This window comes from Anneissia japonica, unplaced genomic scaffold, assembly GCF_011630105.1.
Source record: "Anneissia japonica isolate Jap-2015-1 unplaced genomic scaffold, ASM1163010v1 scaffold169_len739621_cov184, whole genome shotgun sequence".
Taxonomy (NCBI): domain Eukaryota; kingdom Metazoa; phylum Echinodermata; class Crinoidea; order Comatulida; family Comatulidae; genus Anneissia; species Anneissia japonica.
In genome coordinates this window covers 640,469-659,013 of record NW_022688869.1, presented here as the reverse complement: position 1 = coordinate 659,013, position 18,545 = coordinate 640,469, and the positions used below count along the sequence as shown (strand labels likewise).

At 34.1% G+C, this 18,545-nt stretch overlaps 1 protein-coding gene across 1 annotated transcript; it reads left to right on the top strand.

Moving 5' to 3' along the window:
* Window positions 1–9,653: 9,653 nt before the first annotated feature.
* On the top strand, window positions 9,654–17,940 carry LOC117123981 (sacsin-like). The gene has a single exon (XM_033270086.1). It carries the CDS (start codon window positions 9,947–9,949, stop codon window positions 15,974–15,976), a length of 6,030 nt encoding a protein of 2,009 aa, XP_033125977.1. The 5' UTR covers window positions 9,654–9,946; the 3' UTR covers window positions 15,977–17,940.
* The last annotated feature ends 605 nt before the right edge of the window (window positions 17,941–18,545 follow it).

The window sequence follows — 18,545 nt, the reverse complement described above, 5'->3', positions numbered from 1 at the left end:
CACAAATTCAACACAACTGTGTTACATTACATTGTATTACACTGATGTAATATGTTTCAATAAAGTAATATCATACAAGTTTGAATATTTAATATTTCTTCTCTTCCCATGAAAATTAATTTTGTTATGTAACACTTCAAGCAACAACCCCCACCCCTATTTTCACACACTGTAACATTTTCCACTATACCCCCACCCCACTCTGCGTTACATACTTGAATGACCCCTTTAAACATTTTAATAATACCGTTGTGCTGAAAAATCCAATACAATGTATTAAGAAAATACAATTAACTAAACATTTTCTACGCCCGAGGCCTACATAGCCTAGGCTAGGCCCTGACTTAAACAAGGCAGTAGGCTAGGACAGGTAGCATTAATTTACAAAAAAACAGTAGAATCATTTTTTTTTCTTATCATGTGAAATTGATTTTCTTTTTCCTTCTGGGACCAAAGATGGGGAAAAAAACCCAAAATTTTGAAATCATGACCTATGCATGAAAAGCATTCTGCAGAGATAAAGATGAAGGAAGAAGAGTTGGAATTTAAAACATTAGCTCAACCGCCCTCGATAAACTAACGTTACGTTATCTCACTATATTAATTGGATTAACACATTATCAAGGATAAGTACTGAGTGTTTAACACTGGTGTCCTTGGATTCAATTATAGGTAAACAGATTAGTTGCCTTATGAGGTTTTAATTGTTCTTTACCGCCGAAAGTGCGGTATTCTAACGTTAGTTTATGGAGGGCTGGTCGGCCTAATGAATAAACAACTAGATCAGAAAAGAACTACTAGAGTTTGAGAAAATACAATTTGAGGTGGAGACAGCTAGGCCAGAATGGAATCTGAGGCTCAAGAAAGAAGAGCAATGCTTAACTTAATACTGTCTCTTGTTGGTGTCAAATATTCTAAAGTCTACCATAATATATATCATACTGTACATATATAAAGTAGATACAATTTAAATATAATTGTAACTTACCAATTGCACAATAATTTAAACAAAAATTTATTTGATGTTGTAAAGTTCTCTGAAAGCATATATTGTAAAATACATGTATTAAACTTATACTTATCAGAAACTCAACATCTGTTAAAATATGACTTTATTCATTATCATATCATATGAGGATTGCCATCTCAAAAACAGGTGTACTGTTGCTAAATGTTAAACTGCATACTTAGCATAAGAATGTAGCAGCTGTTGTACATATACAATACAGAGAAGCTGTAAAACTTGTTAATCATAACTTTGGCATTTACTGTAGTAAGTTGATTACAGTAAATGACTATCATTTTTAAGCTTATAATAATGTGGAGTATGTATATGAATATATTAAAAAGTCAATCTTCATGCTTTGTTGTTGGTTTTGGCATGGCAATCCTCATAATCATTAGATACAGTACTAACAACTTTTAGCATAGAAGAGTCAAATTAGAAGGTTGTTGTAAGATTGTGCTCTTCTATTTGTAATTTAATTTGATTTACATAGCACTTTATACCGATGTACTCTAAGCGTAGACTAGCTCATATAGTAAATTCTATGCTGCACTGCACCTGGATGGTGAGTGGATCATGTAATATAAAGGCTCACATGTTATCTCAATAAAAAATTAAATAAGTTTAATGTTCATAAGAACCGTTAACCGAAACGACCCGCGTCAGAAGTGGTCGCTCCCTATTGTTTGTAAGCATTTCGATTGCAGCTGCAGTATGGAGCGCCAAGTACGTGCTGTGTTCTATTTAGGTTCTGTATTTTTAAAGAGCTTTTTTTGTGTGTTTTAGTATGATTAATTTTGTCTTTTTTTACGATCAATGATTGTACATAATACTTTTTTTTGTATTTTTCAGTATGATTATTTAATATTTAAGTTTTACAATTGTTATTGTTTCCGAAATTTTAATTAGTTTGAGTATAATTGTAAAGTATGTGATTATTCAAAAACAATGTTCTCTTTTCTTGCAGTTCCCAGTATTGAAAAGTCAAGTGTACAAGACACTACAATTATATTATCAATTTCTAAATGACCCTTAATAAAGGCTTTTGTGTTTTATTGCAGTATTTTAATTGATCAAATATATATGAATTTCATATGTTGTTTTTGCGGCTAGTAATTTTATTTATCAACAACAACAAAAAATGAGACATTCTCAAAAAAAAAAAATAAATAAAATAAAATAAAATATATTTTCAGAACTAGGCCTATCTACGTTGTACCGTCAGCATTTGAAAAACGGTACCCACTGAGCTAAGTTGCTGTCTCTCTGTAGCGTTTGACAACGCAAAGCCACAGATTGTCAATTGTTGGTGATTGTTGAGCAGATCGTTAATAAAGCAGTTCGTTGCATACTCGTGATGGCGTTGTGTCTCCTTATAATCACATCAGGCGACAACCGATTGACGCACTGGCGCAGATATGTTTTAAATGGTAGTGGTTGGGAGGGGAATTATGTGAGACAACACCCACCTCAGGCCCACTCAGAAAATTGAGGAAATAGAACCTTTAGGTGGTTGGAAATGACACTCTTCTAGTAAAATTCATCATCGTCAACAACAATTTCTAATGATCTATTGTCAGCAATTTTCAGTAACCATAGTGATCTAATTAATATGTGTGATGTACCTTAGCAAATAAAACTTTAAAAAATCGTCTTTGATGTAAATATTTTACGTTACCTACCGTAGGCCCACACCTACTTCAGCCCCACCGTGATTGGGGCTGAGGTGCGAACATTTGGAGAAAAGTACCTATAGATGGCCAGAAATGACACTCTTTTTATGTATTAAAATTTGTCATCACATCACCTTTATAGTAAAATGAAGTTGGTTGAGGCTGGGGTAAAAACATTTTAGGAAATAGTACCTTAAGCTAGCTGGAAATGACACTCTTATATAGCAAGTCATAATCATAACATCACTATGATTTTTTATCAGCGATTTGCGGCTATCATTGAAATCTAATTCGTATTGTACCATTGAAAATAAAACTTAATTGTCTTTGATGTATTTATTTTTCTTTAATTACTTTGTGTGCCCAAAGTCGTATACTTTTTCTCATACTTCTCAAATTGTAGTAACAAAAGCAAGCGCATTCGAGTTGTGTATTATAGGTATAAATTCAGATGTTAGTGATACCGGTAGGCCTATAAGATGTACAATACTGTACAAAAGCTGTACAGGGCTTTTTTTGTTAACACGGGTCATTTACCAACCCCCTCAAAATATGTGGGGGAGTGTCCCCCAGTCCCCAAGATCTGTGCCCATGGTGGGTGTATTGAGTGCATGTCTTTAGTAATGGAGGAGAAACCATTTATTTTAAAATATCGGTTTGATTCATGTGATGGCAAGAAAGTGCGAATGATGTGAATTCTGAGAATATAGGTTTGGCGACAAGCAAATTATATTTTTTAATTAACATTTTATGTTACGAAATAAAGAAATCATTACCAATTAATATATATTCTCCATATATGTCTGTTTTATAGATTTTTACAACGATTCTGATGATACTGAAATAAATTTGTTTGATCATTTTTGGTTTGATTGAATCCTGCAAATTGCCAAAATGTCAAGTGATGAAGACGGTAAGGATGGAATGTTCTTTTTTTTTTTTTAGTGTTTTAAATTAGACGGCTATAGCTCTAATTTGCATACCTTATTTAGGTTTAGTTAGGTTGGGTTTGGAGTGCGCCCTAATTAATCATGAATACAATAATCATGATAACAATGTTGCCTGAACTACAACATGTTCTTCCGGATAAATTCCAGTGCTTTAGAAATGTTAAATAATGCACACAATAATCAAATTTATGAAACATGGTGAGCTTGACCCTTGACCTCTGATGATTAGTGAGTAAAATTCACTAAAACATGTAAAATTTAATAACAGGCAATTATCATTATTAATTATATAATTTTCGGAACCAATATGAGCTCACTGTATGAGCTGTTCCTAATTACATTCCTATTCCTTCTTCTTTCTATTTCTTCTTTTTATATTTTTACACTAAAATGTAACACTTATTAGTCAAAGTCAAAGTAATTTTATTGTCAATAGAACAATCAGGTAAAATTAAAATTAGTTTTTCTTAGATACAAAAAAGGAAGGCACACAAAAATATATTAACACAAAATCAACAAAGACAAAATAAAGATAAAAAAAGCAGTGAGGAAAGGCCAATTACAATATAATAATAATAATAATAATAATAATAATAATAATAATAATAATAATAATAATAATAATAAATAAAAATATTGCCATTTAAATATCATAAGTTATTTCTAAAATTTACAAAAACATATACAGCAATTCCAATGAAAGACATCAAAGTTAATTAAATAAATTTGTATACAGTTTAACTTATGGAGGAGATTTTGATTAAATTTTTAACAGATAATATAACCTAAATTATTAATATTACATTTATTAATATAATTTTTTTTTTTCAAAGGAACACTGCGGTATATTATATATTAATATGTTTCGATCTTCCTATATTCAAAGCTGGAGTTAGCTGGTCTCATGCAATTATAGGCCATTTTAGGTAGGCTTTCTTCTTAAAGGATTCTACGAATAGATGTGTTGTTGTGGAGCAGGAAATCAAGTCCCACCCCAGTACCGCCTGATTGTAAATCGACGGGAAATCAACCAATGACTAGTAGCCTTATTAAAACAAATGTAAATCTCTGTCTAGATTATACAGCTTAATATATATAATCAATTTATTCACTATTTTATTGATTCCATAATAAATTATCATTATTTACTTTATCAGCTGATTACTGTTTCGGACAAAGGGAGCCGCCTTTGGTAGAATATGTGAAACAAATTCTTCGAAATTACACAGAGGGTCAATTACTAAAGGTAACTTACTGTGCTTACATAGCCATAAAAAAAATCAAATTTCTACAATTATGGCTCATCATCATCATCATCATACATTATCATAATTATCATCTACCATCATTATCAAACCAGAGAGCAGTAAAACCTACTAACTTTAAATCCTATTTTATGTGTTTTATTATTCATGGTTTATACATCACTACTTCTTAAAATAAAAAATGTGCTCTTTTTTGTGTCCACTGTCACTTAGGGGATAAGTAGAAGGGCGAATAGACATATCATTCTGTATTGTCTGGCAATCGACATTTTAAGAGCAAATCCGGTGGCAGAATGATAGGATGCGTTTAAAACTAAAGATAAAAATGAAAAGTATAGATTACGAAATGTCATGCCATGCTATAGGTAAGACCTGTCCAGAAAAATAACCAAAAAGTCAACAAGGTTACTTGTGCAGTTACAAGAAAGTATGCTGTCAAGTAGTGTACTCCTACACATTCCTGCTAGGAGTAGGAGCCTACGTTTTGACTATTTTGGCTTATATAATAAATTTTATTCTTAATGAGTATTCTCCACGTCAGACTGCCAGCCGATGTATCCAACTCCACTCCATGTGAGTGTTTGACAATGCGAACCCTTTGCTCACGCCCCGTGGCGTTGTGATTTACATAGTATTGCGTCAGCAAACGACCATTGGCTGCGTTGAGTGTCTGAAATAACAATAAATAGTAATATGTAATTTCTAACAGGAGTTAACACAGAATGCAGATGATGCTGGCGCCACCACTGTAAGGTTTTTGTACGATGGCCGACAGCACGGTACAGAGAACCTATATTGCGGTAAAGGGATTGGTGATTTGTCACCATACCAAGGACCAGCTTTGTGTTCATTCAATGATGCAACCTTTATGGATAAGGATTGGACAAGCATACAGAATTTATCAAGATCTGAGAAGAAGGACGATCCAACGAAAGTGGGTCGCTTTGGGATGGGATTTGTGTCCGTTTATCATGTGACAGGTAAGCCTCAGTGACCTTGACTTTTTTACCCCACAATATAATAAATTACTTTGTCCTTTGACCTCTTGAGTTTCTTGATTGTTTTTGCTCAATCTTGCTTAGACAAACAAATTTATTTATTTATTTACTTATTTCAAAAACACCCACAAATCACAGTAAAAACAGAATTGCTTGGGATTTTTAAAGGATAATTACAAAAAAGACAATCATTTAAAAGGACAAATTAACAGATTAATAAAAAAAATATAAACAGATGAAATAGAGAAAAAAAGAGGGAGGTAAATATTATATACAAATTTTGAAATAGAAAAAAGGATATAAAAAAAATTACAATTTTCATAAACAGCAGAATCAGAATAAAACACTTGCGCATTTATATTAAAACAGCCGATAAAAATAGGAACATTCTTCTGCAGCAAAATTGTACACTTCGGAAACAGCGATAAAATCAGAATATATAACCTGTTGGACTAGGTAACAGTCAACAACTTACACAATATTGCTAAATACATACAGCATGGTGGATTGATTAACATTTTTCTCACTGAGAAAGGGTGAGGCTGCATAAATGAATAGTTGGGTAATTTTACCTCATGTAATAATAAAAACATGCAACCCAGTTTTAGAATTGCGCATTATAGCAACTAGACTGATTGTAACAGCGTCTTAAGAATTTCCCTCAGGAATTAGGCAATACGTTTAAAAAATATATTATCACGGTTTTTTTATATTCATTTTAGATGTGCCTAGCATTGTGAGCGGAAATTACCTTGCATTAATGGATCCTACCGAGACATTGTTTACTTACAAGGGGAAAGCCCGTCGAGGGCGCCAACTAGACATACACAAAAGGGCAAGTATTTTTAAGGATCCTAAATTCTCTGACCAATTTCAACCATACAGGAACTTATTTAGAGATCAACCAGGCCTGATTGAAGGGCTTTCTTTTACGGGAGCAATGTTTCGGTTCCCACTCCGAAGAAAACCATCACTTGTGTCAGATAATGTGGTAAATGGAGATGACGTGAAAAGGCTCTTCAAATTATTTGTCGATGATGCGAAAATACTCCTATTGTTCTTAAAAACTATAAACAGTATAACGGTGGGAAAAAAGCTTACTGAAACAGAAGTGCCTTTATTTTCTGCTAACATTTCTGGCAGAACTAAAGACATAGTCCAGAAATCAAGAAAAGACATAGTAACAGCAATTAAGAGTAGTAAACTGCTACACAGTAATTATTACGCATCATTTTCGACAATATTTCCAATGCATATTGAAATTGTTGAAAATCGTTTAAAACCAGAGGAACACAAGTGGCTAATTAGCATTTATTTGGAGGGATCACACAATCCATCCAAATTACTTACACTGGCAAAAAAACTTGATCGATTGCCATTGGTAGGTGTTGCTATGCGGGCGTTTAGTGCGAAATCACCGCTTGAAGGTAGAACTTGTTGCTTTCTCCCGCTTCCACCGTCTGAAAATTATAGCGGGTTACCTGTACATGTAAACGCCGATTTTGGTATTAGTGATGATCGACGCACAATCAAGTGGCCAGTTAAAGATCGTAATGACAAAATGTCAAAATGGAACACTTTGCTCCTTCAGCAACTTTTTCCAAAAGCGTACACTCAACTTATACTTCATGCAATAGAACAATACAGTACAGGAGAGGTTTCTGTTGATTGCATCTACAAGACATGGCCTGATGTGAACAAAGTGGGATTCCCCTGGAAGGAGTTAATGTGTCCTAATTTTTTCAATATACTACTTGAAAAAGATGTGTTCTTTAGTGTAATTGGAGGTGGTAAGTGGATAAATATAGATGAGGCAATATTTGACCATTTTGAGGACATTCCAATGGGAACTCAACAGCTTATTGTGAGATTTCTTCTAGAAAACAATGTACCGATTGTGTCCACAAGAGACTATCCACACGTCATGAATGCTGTTTTGTTGCACAGTAAGCACAAAATTAACAGTGTCACACCTAGTCGCGTTCGGGATACCCTACGGAATGTTTCGTTATGTAGCCTAGCACGCAGAGAGAAGATCTGTTTACTGACATATTTACTAGCTGACGATGATTATGATGACCTTCATGGTTTTGAACTGCTTCCACTTGCAGATAGTTCGTTTTGTAGATTTGCGTCTAAAAATCTCACAGACGACGAAGTGGTTTATTTCTCTGTACTACATGAGTGCTCAATGGACTTATTACCAGGCCTTCGCAGCAGATTCCTTGATGAAAATATTGAGAAATCACTAAAGGATAAGATTATTCGTGGAAGCCAAATGACAGGTGATTTTTACAATTTAGTTTATTCCTACATATTTCTCAATCTTACATAATTAATCATGCCTCTTGAAGAAAAAAAACTGTAGAAAAAAATAGTGATGTTTAACAGATATTTGTGTGAACATACAGTTTTTGCCAGGCAAAACCTCATTATATATCAGCACTTATTGTTTTCAGAAATCTCTATACATTTTCAAAGGAATAAGTATAATGCAACCAAATATAGCCATTAATACAATATTATAAGTTTTCTTATCTGCAATCGAACACGTCTTTTGTTAGCGGCTTGTATGCCAAATGCTCAAAAGAACCTGTTTACATCTTGAAATAATGGCTCAATTGGCCTGTGCCCTTTGAACTTGCATTATTATAGACCTAATAGGTACATACACACATTCCATATTTTTTCTTACATTGCAGTTCGATGTAAACATATTTTTATAAACCCAATACATTGTTTTATATTGATATGATAATGATATGATGATTTCATTTTAACAGGAATTAATCAAGTTCAACAGTTGAAACCAAACATGATTGCAACTTTAATCAGAGATGCATTACCATCCGATTGGTCGAAATCAGCCGAGGTTATGTGGTATCCAGGCCAGCCTGATCACCCTCCACGATGCTGGCTCAAGAAATTCTGGAGCTTCTTACAAGAAGTTTCCAAAAATGATATTAGTAAATATGAAGGGATTACCCTGATCCCGACAAGATTTAGTGAAGACCAAACTGAGGTCAAATTAATTCAACTTGTCCGAAATTCTAATATTGTAGTTATCGATGGCCATCGAGATTCAAATGTTGAGGCTAGGCTGGTTGAGGGCATACTGCCTTCTCTACATTTGATTCCAGTGAATCTTGAAAATGCAGAATTTGTGAAATTTTTTCGAAAAGGCGTTTGGAAGACCTACTTACACAGTTTAGAACCTAATGATATCTTGCGGATTTTTGCTGATGCTGGTACTGCCAAAAGTCTTCAGAATGATGTGAAGAACCTTCTTGCAGAAGATGTACAAGTATTTCGAAGATTCTTGGGAAATATTAGAAGCCTGAAAGACGATAGGCAACGAAATGTGTTACTTAGAATTCCTGTTTTTGAAGAAGCAACTCATGTCCAGGGTTACATTAACTGCAGCGTCTTTCAGTCTGCAGTCGTCAACGATAAAGAGATAAGAATAGTGAATAAAGAAGAACTTCCAGACTTTCCAACAGAAGAGATATTTCTTGACATATCAGATACAGATTCCAATATGTTAGCTTCTACATTGGGCCTTAAAATGTGCCTGCGAGAAGAGGTTCTGTGCCAAATGGTTTGATGTTCATCGAATGAAGATGGAGATGTAACTTCATTAATTATGTGGATAATGGATAGGTGGGATGAATTTCAGAGGAAAATTATCATAGATACAATTAAAAAAGAACCATTTGTTCCTTTACGTAATGGGAGCCTTAGAAGAGCATCAGAATGTTTTGATCCGTCAGATGAACTTTTGTTACATTTGTTTAGCGAATGCTTGGATATCTTTCCTGCTTTACCATTTGGTATTAAATATCAAAGTATCCTACTTCAGCTAGGATTAAAGACACGTTTTAAATTGACGAAACATGACTTACAACGATGTGCAGAAGATATCACCTCAAATTCAAATGTTAAAAAAGGCAAAGCTTTATTGAAACTGTTGAATGAAAATTCAAATATTCTTACTTATTCCACGGTTCTTGATGAAATTGACAAGCAAATATATACATCTGAAAAATATGGCAAAATGTTTGGCCAAGTCCAAAAACTAACTAGTCGAATCAGAGAAATCTTAAAAGGTTACCCTTGTGATGATACCATTTTCAAAGAGCTGTTGCAAAATTCAGATGACGCCGGTGCCGACAAAATAAATTTTATATATGACCCACGTCAACACCCGAATGAAAAAGTATTTTGTGAATCATGGAAACAAACACTTGGACCAGCATTATGTGTTTTTAATAACAAACCATTTACTGAAAGTGATCTGAAGGGAATCCAAGACCTCGGAATTGGCAGTAAATCGTTTTCTCCAGATAAGACAGGTCAATATGGGATAGGGTTTAACTCTGTGTATCATTTAACCGACTGCCCAACATTCTTATCTAATGATGATACCTTGTGTATTTTTGACCCTCGATGTGCATTCATCGACCAAGCAACCAGAGAGTCACCTGGCTTTCAATACAACATTAGTCCACAGGTTAACAATGCTTTTCGAGACGCCCTTTCTTGCTTCCGATTAGAATCTATCACTAACGCAGGATGTACAATGTTTAGATTTCCTTTGCGCACTACTGAAATGAACACGTATGCAAATTTAATAGATCGTGAGTCGATCATGAGTGAAGAGTTGTTCGATGGAAAGAAACTGCAAACTTTACTTCAATATTTCGAATTAGATGCCTTTGATATGCTGCTGTACTTGAATAATCTAAAACAGATTACTATTTCTCATATGGATGAAAATAATAAAATGTGCACTGATTACTCTGTAAAAGCAGAACTATCAGAAGAAGATGATAAAAAACGCCATGAGTTCTACAGCTATGTAAAAGAATGTGGAAATAAGGCGAGATTAGAAGACATTAGAATGAAGGAGGTTACGTACGAGATGAAGATTTCCGATAGCCGAGATAAAACTGAGATTTGGTTAGTGAACCAACGCATAGGATCAACTCAGGAGATTCCTATAAAAATCTCATCATCATACACTGAAGGAAATCTCAAACTTCTACCACGTGGAGGTGTAGCAGCACGTCTACATAGCTCAGAGAAAAGGAAATCATTCTTTGCCTATTGTTTTCTGCCTCTTCCAATTGAACCAAAGCTGCCTGTAAGTGTGAACGGACATTTTAGTCTTGATCCAAGTAGGAGAAATCTGTCTAATACTTCTCAAAATAACGACTGGAATTTGTTCATCATGGGCGAAGTAATTTCTCATTCGTACCTAAGACTACTAGAAAAATTGAGGGACAAAAAATTTAGATCAGTCAATGACAGTAAGTATCAAAAGTTATGTACTTTCAAATCGCTGCACAACAAGATGAATTCCTACTGGCGATACTTTCCAAATATACACTCTGTACATAACGACTGGAAAGAAATAGCTAAATGTGTATTCTTGAATATTTGTAGCAATCAGATGCCACTGTTCCCAGTCGTGCGACGCACAGATAACATAATAGCTTGCGAATTGGACGAAACTACGGAAACTAATTACACGCTAGAATGGTGTTCAGCCACAGGACCTGCAGAGAAAAAGGCTTATTTTGATACCAGGAATACCATTTTAAAGAAACCTTCACAATTGGCAAATTTAGGATCCTGGGATCGTCATAAAGAGACAAAAAAGATGCTTTTAAAACCTATTCTGCAAAACATAGGTTTCAGAATTACAAACTTGCCATATCATATTTATGAAGGTTTAGCATCGACAGGATCACAATTAACATCTAAGAAAGATTTACAACCAGATGAAGTTATCAAAAGTCAATTACACAAGATTGAACTTGTTTCACCCGATGCCGTTGTTCAGTTTATGAGAAATGAATTTATCCCTGGTCCATTGCCATGCAAAATCACAATGTCGCGTCTCAAAATTAATTTGAATTACTTAGTACTACTTGAATATATTGCCAATGACGGGAAGTTACGACAAAATGAAATTCCATTAGATGGTTTGCCACTACTACTCACCCAAGACTCATATTTACGAACATTTGATAAAACAGATAACAAATGCTTTCTTTCAGGAGAGCATGAATTATTACCAGAATGCTGGAATGAGTTTGTGCATGAGAATACGCTACATCATTTCTCAGAGGAGTCATTACATTTTAAACACTTAAAGATTAGCGACCTAGCTGAAAGACTAGAACATAATCTACAGCCAAAGTACAATGCAGATCAAAAAGTTCCTTGGGACCCAGACAGTGATGTCATACCAAATAAAGCATGGATTAAAAATCTCTGGGAATTCTTGAAACGCGAGTTTAGTGATCTTCAATGTGATGATCCATTTTCTTGTATCAAATCACTAATGGGCAACTGGGCTGTGTTTCCAGTCAAGGTAAAATCGGGAAAGCAAAAAATAAATCACTATTTAATGCCATTTTCTTCAGCTGATTCAGTGATTCATAGCAATATATCAGATATTGGCATTAGAGATGCATTCGCTAAGATGGAACTACCAGAAATAGATGATTCAATATTTCATAAGCCAAAGCATTTTTTCACATATAGGTCAGAATCCGATACCACCATGTTTGTTACACAGTTCATTGCCACTGTCAGCTCTCCTGAAAGGATTCTGACAAGTATAGTTGCTTTGTTAAATGACAATGATAAAGCCTTTGATGTTTTGACTAGTGAAAACAAGAAAAACATCTTGTTATTCTTTGAGCGTGTTATTGGCACGTCATTGAACAAACATATAGATAATTTAAAAAAGTTGCCTTGCTACCTTTCAATTTATGAAGAACATATCAGTTTGGATCAAAACAAAAAATATTTTGTTCTCCATTCTAGTATTCCAGAAATTGAAAAAGAACAATGGGTAACTAATTCAAAAGCTCAGTTCATTAAAGAAGATCTTTTGTTGAAAAAACTGCAAACACATTTAGGATTGACCACATGTAACGAAGCGGACGTTTACAAACAGTTTATTCTACCCTCATTCGATAAATTCAGTCATAATGCTAGAGTTGAACATTTACGGCGAATAAGAACTCTTCTGCCGTATTACGAAGAGAAGAAAAGGACAAAAATGATCTCTTACATGGGCCTGAAAGAAACGCCTCTCTTATCTCACAGAGGCCAGTCAATCAAATGCATTTGTGAATATTTTGAAGCGTCCATCAAATTATTCAAAATTATGCTAGGACCCGAAAAGTTCTTACCCAATCCTTTCTGTGACAGTGACTGGAATGACTTTATGAAAGAATTGGGATTGGTGACAGAGCCTACACCAGAAAAAGTTCTTGAATTTGCACAGAAAATTGAACAAATGTTTTGGTATGATATTAAGAAACAGAAAGAAAAATCCAAAGCTGTCATTGACCATATTGCGCGTAGTGAAGAATTAAAAAGTAATACGGATTTCTTAAGAAAACTTCGCTGCATCAAATTTTTAGTACCGCACACAGTGAATAAACATCTTGCAACACTACATGAACAGTATAAAGAACATTCAGTGGGTAGACAAGGAATAGCATATAATGGTGCTTTAACTTGCATAAATGAGCATCTTGTTTGGACAAGTGCAACTATATTACCAGATTATGCCTTTCCTTACTTTTACCCATCAAAAAAACGACTGGCATTCAGTCAAATTTTACCAACATTGAATGCATCTAAAACACCATCTGTTGATATTGTTCTTAGACACATAAAAAATCTATGCACTAATCTGAAGGCTGAATATAGCCAGTCTAAGAGATCAGTAAGTAGAGCAAAGTCTGTTGAATGTAAGGATACGTTGCATCGTGTAATGAACGATATTTATGAGATTTTATGCAAAAAATTGGAAAACCCTGTTTTTAGTGAACAGATAGTGAGAGAAATAAATGATAAGTCTATTATGCTTGTCGATGAGGACGAATGTTTGATAAAATGTGAATTCACAGTGAAAAAAATAAAAGCAGGACTTGTTCTAAAGCCGTATATCTACCAGGTACCAGAATGCTTTGCCCAATACATGGAGCTCTTCAGTCGCCTTGGTGCTCAGGAAAAACCTTCCGTCTGGCAGTGTTGTCAACTTCTGACGATGATTCACAAAGACATTAGGCACGATTCATTTGGTACAAATCCAAATTTGAAGCTTATGATCAAATTCGCTGTTCGCAAAATCTTTAAGTCATACCTGATAAAAGATTGGTTAAAAGATATTACAATTTTGTACCTACCAAATCGAAGTTGCCAACTCATCACGTCAAGTAGCTTGAATTACTATGATAAGCCAATGTTTGAAGTTCGAATGAAGGAGAAAAATGATAGGAATGTTCTAATTGATCTTAAAAAAGAGGTAGAATTGGAGAAAGATGCTACTGAATATATTCAAAAAATGCCGAAACATCTTCAACCGTGTGCATTTAGCCAAAAAGTCGAAGAGATCATGAGTACAAAACCAGAGGAAAATATGTGTCGATATGCCAAGGAAGGACTTTGCGAACAATTAAACATCATTAGACGTAAAATTCAATCTAAAAAATTTCAATATGGTTTTCATCGTCTTATGAAGCACGAAGCAAATATGAAGGGTATAAATCTTCCCGAACATATTCGTGCCAATGTTCCAGCGTTATCAAAAGATTTGTCCATCCAGTGTCTAAAAGAGCTTAAGACATGCCTTGTGGAATCAAATGTGATAAAAGAAGGGAGCACAGTCCAAAAACAGTGTTTCCTTGTAGATGCAGATCGTGCACATAAGACAATTTTTATCAGACACCAAGATTCAGGGAAATACAATCTTCTAATGTTAGAGCTGGCAGTCATTATCTCTGAACTTAATGGAGAGCTTATTAGTGACGTGATGACCTTGGCGATGATGATTTTCTGTGACCTAAATGAAATACAGACACTATTAAGTTACCGTAATATCTCTGACGCTCATACACCAGAATGCATGTCTTCGCCAGACTTGGGATCTGAATTAACAGATGATTTAGTTGAATCTCTTGATAACGATCCATTTAATGAGTTCACACCTGGAGAAATTGTTGTATATGAACTCGGCAAAGCAGGGGACGAAGTGTACATCTATGCAAAGATTTTACGACAAATCATCCGTACAGATTCAGAATTGAACACAATCAGCATGATGTATGAAATAGATATCGGACGTTATGCCAACATAGAAGTAAGTGCATTACATCTTTACAAGTGGGTGCTTGGTCATTCTAGAACAGACATAAACCATCATGAAGAAATGGCTTTGCAGGCAATGGTGAACATGTCGATTCGATCTGATAGTGAACGTGCAGCTCCAACGCATCGACAAAGAGCATCCACACCTTTGCTCACTGAAAATCTGGAGGAAACCAAAAATATAGTGTCTGACAAATTAGAAGTGATTTGGAGACTAGGTGAATACGACAGGAAAAAAGCAGTCAAGCGAATGTACTTGCAATGGCATCCAGATAAAAATCCAGGTAGAGAGGAGTTTTGTAGTGAAGGTTTCATGCATCTGCGAAATGAGATACATCGTCTAGAAAATAGACTTCCTAGGCAACGGACAAATGCAGCAACACGGGCGAATTATAATTTTACGGAATCCGGACGATGGCATGAATCCTACACACAATGGGATCAAAGAGCCGATAGGGATAGAAAGTCGCGTGAATTTTATGGTTCCAGTAATGGACATACCTCTCCGTCGCCGGACAAAGCAAAAATATGGCAGAAACAAGCACGAGAGGACCTTTATGCAGCAGATAACGATATTAATGGATATCCAAGCTATGAATGGGTAGCTTATAAATGTCTACAGGCCGTGGAGAAATCGATGAAAGCTGCTATACTATCACATACGGGAGAAAATTCCTTTACGCATGATATTATCTCGTTGTCAATTACTGTATCAGATCTACCAGGGTGTCCCAATGATCTACGTAAGCACGTGAATGAACTTTGCGCCCATGGCAAGGACCAAATTATAGCGCGATACCCTCGATTACTCAAAGTACCACATGATCTTTTCAAAAGTAATGATGCAAATATTTGTATCTCTAATGCAAAAGCAATTTTAGAAATGATGGATATTGTAATTGTTTCTTAGTAAACTATTTTAATTGCCTGCTGAATCAGGCGATAACAAATCCATTTTATGGTAATTCTTATTATCGTGATGAAATAGATGAGGACAATAACTGGAGATCGTGGGTTTGAGTCTCACCCGACAACAACTTGAAATTTTTGTTTGGTGTTTTCACACATAGTCAGTTTTCAATACATTTTCATGTGAAAAATACACCTATAAACACATTTTAGTTACTATAAAATTTCTATTTAGATGCTACTACCTGCATTGATGTTTCCTATAAACTAAATTGATCAAATTCACATGCACATAAATCGGTCCTATATGAAGTTATTGTTTGTTTAAAATGTTTATATCCTATAGTTCCGAGTGTTTTAGTAAATAGGGCATACCATGAATATACATACATACAAACAGACTTTTTTATTTTAAAAATTAGTACAAAAAGAACTAAACTGTTTTTGATAAAGGAAGTAATATTTTATTGCATAGTTTAACGTATTATGCATTACTTATTATTTTTATATATCTACTGAATTATGGAATCATACTAAAAACAACTTTAAATCTATGACACTTTCAAATTTAAGCATTCTATTTCTAATCCTCAATAATACCATCTTAATTTAACCTAAATTTTCTTTTACCTTGCATATCCATATTTATTATTTAAATTTTTTATTTTTCTTAAGTTTCTTTCAATGTTCCTTTTAAATCTATTTTAATTTGTAGTTAAGTTATCCATCTTTTTTGGTTACCATATGTATATATCTGCTTTTAAAATTTTGTAGTTAAGATCTGAACCACTTTGGAAACCAGTACTATGTATTGAAATTGTATATTCAGTATAAAGAAAGAATAAATAAATAAATAAATAAATAATGTACCCTGGTAATATCCTGTTTTCACATAATATACAAATATAAATCTATATCAATTTTCATATTATTTCTAGAGTAACTTATTTAAAGAATATTAATTTAGAAAAATATAAATTTAAACACATGCATGGATATTCTTCTGACGTTTTGTTTATAAGCCAAGAGAGCTTGTGATTAATGTGTCCTCTGTACTCTAACCATTACGTAAAGTCAACCAAATTCACTTTTATTCATGCACAGTCCTAAGTAGGCCTATATTCGTCATTGAAGATCATATATTCCTTATTTTATTTTCTTGGATTAACGTATTATGAGACACATTAATGTGCATCAACGTGAAGTTTAATATTAGATTATTATCGAAATTTAGTTATTTTAGAAAAATGAATAGTATGCTATATTTTTAAGTGCTTCTTTAATTTTATATCCTATACCTATCTAGTGATTGATAACTACTGTTTGTTTTATGATAAAATAATAATTATAAATTCGTATTGGCAACAGGCATCGATGATAAAAGAGGTAAAGCAGTAGATAATGAATTGCGTACTATACTTACATTTATGATTGACTGTTACATTGTTTAGATTAACATGATTTTTTTAGAACAAATGTTAATAATTCATTCGTTTATAATACATAGGTCCACGAATATGAATGGTAGGCAAATGTAAATATACGTGCAGTGTTATACTAGATTGCTATCTATACGGTAGTGATTTATACTGTTTGTTTTGTGATGCATATACTTACACAATTGTTTTGTAAACCCATTTTTAAAAGAGGCAAGAAAAATAATTAGATTTGAAAACATGTTGTATATACGTTTTTGATTGACGGGTACTTCATATATGATAGGCCCATATAATCATGCGCTGCCATTATGACCATATTTAAGTGTGTCGCATTGTTTTGTCTAAATTAAATTTGATAGTTTAGAAAGGGGTAGGCAACATGATAAGAACACACCTAATGATTGGTAAATGTCACTATAAAAGTTTACAGTTATAGTTATTGGTTTATCCTGTGTATATCTTTATTATTAACCAAAAAAAAAAGAAAAGAAATCTGTGCAGTCTTTAGCAGGCTTGCATACTTTCTATCACATATAATTGCACTGCCTAGTTAGGCCTAGGCTTATTATTATGCCTCGGCTTATTATTATGCCTCATCATCCCCCTACACGTCAGTACATCAGTAGCCTCCCCCCCCCCTTCATACAGTACAGACGTTTGCTAGGCAACAGAACGTGATTGCACCTTCCTTCCCAGGTGTTCATGTAACATTATCATATTGTTAGCTAACCAGTTTTTGACGTGTGTTTCTTGGTGAAAAAGTACCGCGGCGTACTAATTTTCACAAAGCATTTGCATCCCCTCTTGCAAATCTTCGCTAATTAAATTAATCACCGTAATTTAGCTTATACTTATGCAATTAGGGAGCACTTAAAATGTACAATAATCATTTCACTACCCGACAAACCCCGAACTTTATTCATGCATTAGGCCTACATAATAGTTTTATCTTGTGTACTGTGACTCCATCGCTGGCGCATGGTAACAACCAACTGCAGACCATTTGTCACACATTACACTCCATATAACACAGCACCCCCTAGTTCCGTCACCTCTGGATACTTAGTAGTACCATAAGTTGTTTAAATGATTGATGAAACACCATTGGTATTATATTTGCTTTCAATTTAA